This window comes from Montipora foliosa, chromosome 5, assembly GCF_036669935.1.
Source record: "Montipora foliosa isolate CH-2021 chromosome 5, ASM3666993v2, whole genome shotgun sequence".
NCBI lineage: Eukaryota > Metazoa > Cnidaria > Anthozoa > Scleractinia > Acroporidae > Montipora > Montipora foliosa.
The window spans coordinates 10107525-10112524 of record NC_090873.1 but is presented as its reverse complement, the minus strand read 5'-3'; the positions used below and the strand labels follow the sequence as shown (position 1 = coordinate 10112524).

The 5000-nt window shown below is 41.3% G+C and overlaps 1 protein-coding gene across 5 annotated transcripts in view; it reads left to right on the top strand.

The window, feature by feature from the left end:
- Window positions 1-5000, top strand: part of LOC138003594 (uncharacterized) — a 53295-nt gene that overhangs the window by 1270 nt on the left and 47025 nt on the right. For 4 of the 5 annotated variants that reach the window (XM_068849727.1, XM_068849738.1, XM_068849737.1 and 1 more), the window contains exons 2-3: window positions 475-574; window positions 4056-5000. The exon at window positions 4056-5000 is cut by the window's right edge and continues 311 nt beyond it. In XM_068849727.1, the coding sequence (XP_068705828.1) occupies window positions 4081-5000 (920 nt within the window). In that variant the 5' untranslated portion in view covers window positions 475-574; window positions 4056-4080. The remainder of the gene's footprint in view (window positions 1-474; window positions 575-4055) is intronic. The other variant, XM_068849728.1, reaches the window with a different exon arrangement.

Below are 5000 nucleotides of genomic sequence, written 5' to 3'. Positions count from 1 at the left end.
ATTTAGTCATAATTCACTCAATTTCTTGGGAAAGTGGCTACGTGTCTACGCGGCTACTCCGTTGTAATGTATTCATAATTCAGCAAAGTTACTTGAGCCTTAATAACTGTTGATAAGCACTACAATAACTGAAAACTAACTAGTTTGAAATCAGTGCCTTAAGGCCTAGTAACTGTAGTTAAGAGAGCTATAGGCCGAGTTGGAGTTCGTTATATCAATATTCAGGCATGGCTACGAGACTTTATGGACGGATTTCACGGCTCAGTTCTGTTATCTTTGTCTTACAAGTCTCAAGGAGATTTCTAAACAAAGTAATATTCAAATTTAACCATAAAACCTCGTAGCCATGAGTGAATATTGTTATATCGCACGCATTTCAGCGTAGCCATTTGCAAGATCCACGCAGAATAGCTAGTGTTGCGGTGTTTTCTGCAATTTAGCCAGTAAAGAATAATTTTTGGCGTGAATTTTCAGCGTGACAGTGAGGCCAAGCACGCTTGCCGACAAGTGACAAAAACAACTTTAAGAACTTGGTTCGTTGGAAAAGAGCGTCGTAAATAGTGTTACTTAAAAGGTGAGTCTTTATGGAAGAGTATTTTGTCCTCTAAAGCACCTCTGGCAACGTTAAAGAAGAGAATCGTGTGTAATATACGCTCGCCGGCGTGTTCGTACTGACTGTAAAAAGGCCGACTCGACTCGTCGAGTAGCAACAGCTTATCAGATGTTTTCAACGACAAAGGTGGTTTTCACGTTGCGTCATCACCACCATGTTGGTGGACGGAAACAATAGATCTCTCATTACCTCCTTTTGTTCCTCCACCAGTAATTTTACACTGCGGCATTGTTATCTGTGTCGCTAGAGATTGGTTGCAAACCATCTATTCTGCGTTCAAGATAGAGTATTTTGTCGTTCTAACCATATTCAAATGGTTTACGAAACTATAGATATAACAAATGAATGAAGGGGTAGTTTCTAAAGAAACTGTGGTGCTGCGTCGGTGGGGAAGTAGTATACAAAAATTAGGTTTTATCAACAAAGTTGATAATGTAAATTGGCCACCGTACAGAGATTCTAAAAGCTGACGTTTCGAGCGTTAGCCCTTCGGATTCGCTCTGACGAAGGGCTGACGAAGGGCTAACGCTCGAAACGTCAGCTTTTAGAATCTCTGTACGGTGGCCAATTTACATTATCAAATATAGATATAACAATTTTGTGTTTGTTTCCAGGACGATGGCACTAGCAAAGCCGACGAAAACTTTGACCGGCTGCTGACTATTTTCATGCAGAATGTCGATTGCGTGAAATGCGCTTCACACAGAATAGGCCATTTTACAGTTGCTTGCTCTGCGACCTAGCCTATGAACGGCTGCGAGGCTGCCGGTGACCTTGCATTGATACAGCCCCGACTGCTTTTATCATGCAAATTGTGTTGTTGTAATTCTAATTAGTCCGTATTAACATTACAAAAGCACCGAGGTTTGTATCAAAACAGGGTCACCGGCATCCTCGCTTCCATTCGTAGGCCAGGTAACTTAGCTACAACTGTAAAATGGTCTATTGAGCCCTTCGTCACTTCGTCAAGCTAAAAACAATGCAGGATATTTTAATTTCGCGATTCTTGCGATACATTTTTTGCATGTAAGAGGAAAATTGACAAAAGTTAACACCGCTGATATCTCGCTTTATCCGAGCTTACCAAATTCACAAAATAAAAAAATGTGGAGTGAGGGTATTAAACATCGAAATAATGCACTGTAGATGTTTTCGTCTTCGGCATTTGCGGATTGAAATTGGTAGTAATCGAAGCAACGTTCCTTATGTAAATTTTCGACTTGTAGGTGGTCACGCAATTTATTCTTTTGTCTACGTAAACAATGACAGGAAACTGTCAGGCAATTAAAAAATAAATCGAAAACCATCCAGTGGAAAAAGTCAAGAGTTCGTGATGTTGCAGGAGATAAATGAAGAAGACACTTCTCCAAGTTTTAGGCCTGTGCGTTTCCCCAAACGTCTGATATTCGTCGAAATGTTTCGCAGAAATTTACAGAGCCCAGTGTGAAAACGCCATGTTTGTGTACATCTGTGGTGCACCAATATGGCGGCCGGAAAATAGTGTCAACATCTCTTACTTACTTTGCCTATCTAGGCGAGTGATCATCGATCTGTACTGAACAAACAGCTATTTACCTAAGCGCTTTCCCTAATGCTCTAAATGCTAAAAAGGCCCAAAACCATGAGATAAATATATATTTCTCAATAAACTCGATCGTCGCTTCGTGTCACGCACCGCTAGAACGCAGAAATTCAAAATGCTCTGGTTTCCAAACGAAGCACGCCATTGAGCTTTAAAATTGCAAATGGATACAAATTTACCGCCTCTTATGCCTGATGAGGATAAAAACTTTCGTGGCTCTTTAGTTTTGGATTTTAGAAAATGATGACGTCACGTGAAAACGATCAATAACATAGGAACAAACGCGTGTACGATACGCAATTTTAGACGTGTAAAAAAAAAAGGCGTTTACACGTATTGTGTGCGCTAATTTTGGTCCTGCTCACTACGTCAGGATATTGGTTTGATAGGGGATACCTACATATTTTTTAATGTAATATTAGTTGGACTTTCTGTGCTCGTTTATATCAAGTTAAAACTGTTGGTCAGTGTTTTATTTTACCCTATGAAGCTCCATGTTTGGATAATGACAAAGAGTTGTGATGAAAATAATATATTTGTCCCATTCTCGGGTAATCGTAACGAATCCGATCCCAAACAACACGTCGGTCAACGCGTCGGGCGACAGTGTCGGCGACGTGTTGGCTTTGTTCTTTTCGAGAACCTTTTAAACTTGCTTATCACCCTGCGTAACATGCGGGCAATTGTTTAACTTTGTTTTATCGGAGCTGAAAATAAGCAATTTTTATGTTCAGCACTGTCGACGCCATTTTGTTTTCTTAACTCAACCCAATTCCCATGAGTTCTCCCTACCTTGACCCAATCCCCTCACATACATGTTAAATGGCTTTGTTATTGGAAGTTTCCAGTGGACACACACGCTAATCGAATTGAATCGGGTAATGAAATAACCGGCACATTAAGAGAGAAAACTTCTAAAAACCTTATTAAAAGAGTCCTCTTTATTGAGCACTGTTGTTTATTTATGTCACAGTGGTGGCCCCTGAAGGAGCGGTTTTGTTGACTCGTTTCCTTCACTGTACCAGAAACTGTTCAGCGATCAATGTCTTGCGACAGCTGATCGAATGATCTGGCCCCAGCAAAGTTCCTGAACCAGATAAATTCGTCCAAGTAGCTTGGCACATTGAATTCAGCTCTCTCTTAACCAGTTCCCACAAGCCTTCCACAGTGTTTGTGTGCGCGCCACTATTTGTATTGGGGTTGTTTTGCCATTGTTGGTGATATGTCGTCCGATCCGTTGGTCGCGAGTCGGTCAACGTGTTGGTCAACACGTCAGTGTGGTTTAGTGAATTTGTCGGTGATGTGTTGGAGACATGTGGGCTGACTCATTGACTGTCGCGTTGACCTTCGCGTTGGTCGGATAATATTCAATACAATACCCGTTCTATTCTTTCCTTGTGCAGTCTAGAACGTAATAAAGGTATCTGCATCATTCTGTTATGTCCAGAAATGCACATAATTAGATGCACGCGGATTTCAATAAGCGTCACGAAGTGTCCCCTTGCTCTTCTCCCCAACTTCAACATCACTCATGTCACGGAATACGGACAAAAAATGTCACAAAGAGTCCCCAAAATGCGGCTCTTTAAGTAAAGATTAACTGCTGCATTTACCCAAAGCTTAAAATAATGCTAACCTTTATCCTTACTTTGTTGTTGAAAATAGGTAGGAATTGCCTAGACGTAAAGGGACACTTCGTGTCGGATGTCAAAACTGGACGTGCATCTAATTAGGTGCATTTCTGGACATAAGATTCGTCAATTGCCCATTCACTAGCTACTAAGCACCAGGATGAACATTTGGCTGTAAAATATGGTAATCGCTGTTAACACTCTGTGTTTGTCTTGTAAACCATTTCAGTTTTCTGTCAGTTGGAATTGAAATCATGTCACAAGGACTATTTGTTGAAGAAAAGGAGATTTTTCTCCAAAGCAAGGAAGCACTGGACATTACTCTCTTAGGGAGTGAATGGAATTCATCGAGTGGGGGGTTGTCAACATTAAACAGAGAGCTTGCAATTCATCTGTCAGAACAACCGCATGTCAGAGTTTCAATGTTGGTCCCAGAGGGCGCTTGCAAAGATGAAGACAAAAAGGCAGCCCAAAATTTTGGGATCAATGTTCTTGATGCAGGGAAACAACCAGGCTTCAGTGAACTTGACTGGTTGGGCTTTCCACCTCAAGATCACAGAATAGATGTTGTTGTTGGCCATGGTGTGAAACTTGGCCGGCAAGTTAACATAATAAAACGTTCTCCACAATTCCAAAATTGTAAATGGGTGCACATGGTACATACTGCTCCAGAAGACCTCAGCAAATATAAGGGTTATGATAATCCTACTTCAAGAGGTGAACAGAAGCACTGGGATGAGGTTGATCTTTGCAAGTATGCTGACCTTGTTGTTCCAGTGGGCCCAAGACTTAAAAAGGCTTACTCGTCCTATTTGCAGGGGTGTAAGGAGGATGAGGATATTTTTGAAATAATTCCGGGTCTATTTGATAGGGAATTTGGGGCTTTGAGGCAAAAGGCCAAAGTTGAGAGTGATGATGATTTTATTGTGTTGTTGTGTGGGCGAGGAGATTATGAGGACTTTGAGGTGAAGGGATATGACATTGCTGTTAAGGCATTTGCTGATCAACGCCTGAAAGGAAAACGTTATTATCTTCTGTTTGTGGGTGCCCCTGATGGGAAGCAGGATGAGGTCAGGAGAAGACTTCTCAACCTTGGAATTACTGATGAGCAGCTGACAGTTAGAAAATTTGTACAGAGCCGGGAAAAAATAAAGGATCTCTTTTGCGAAGTCGA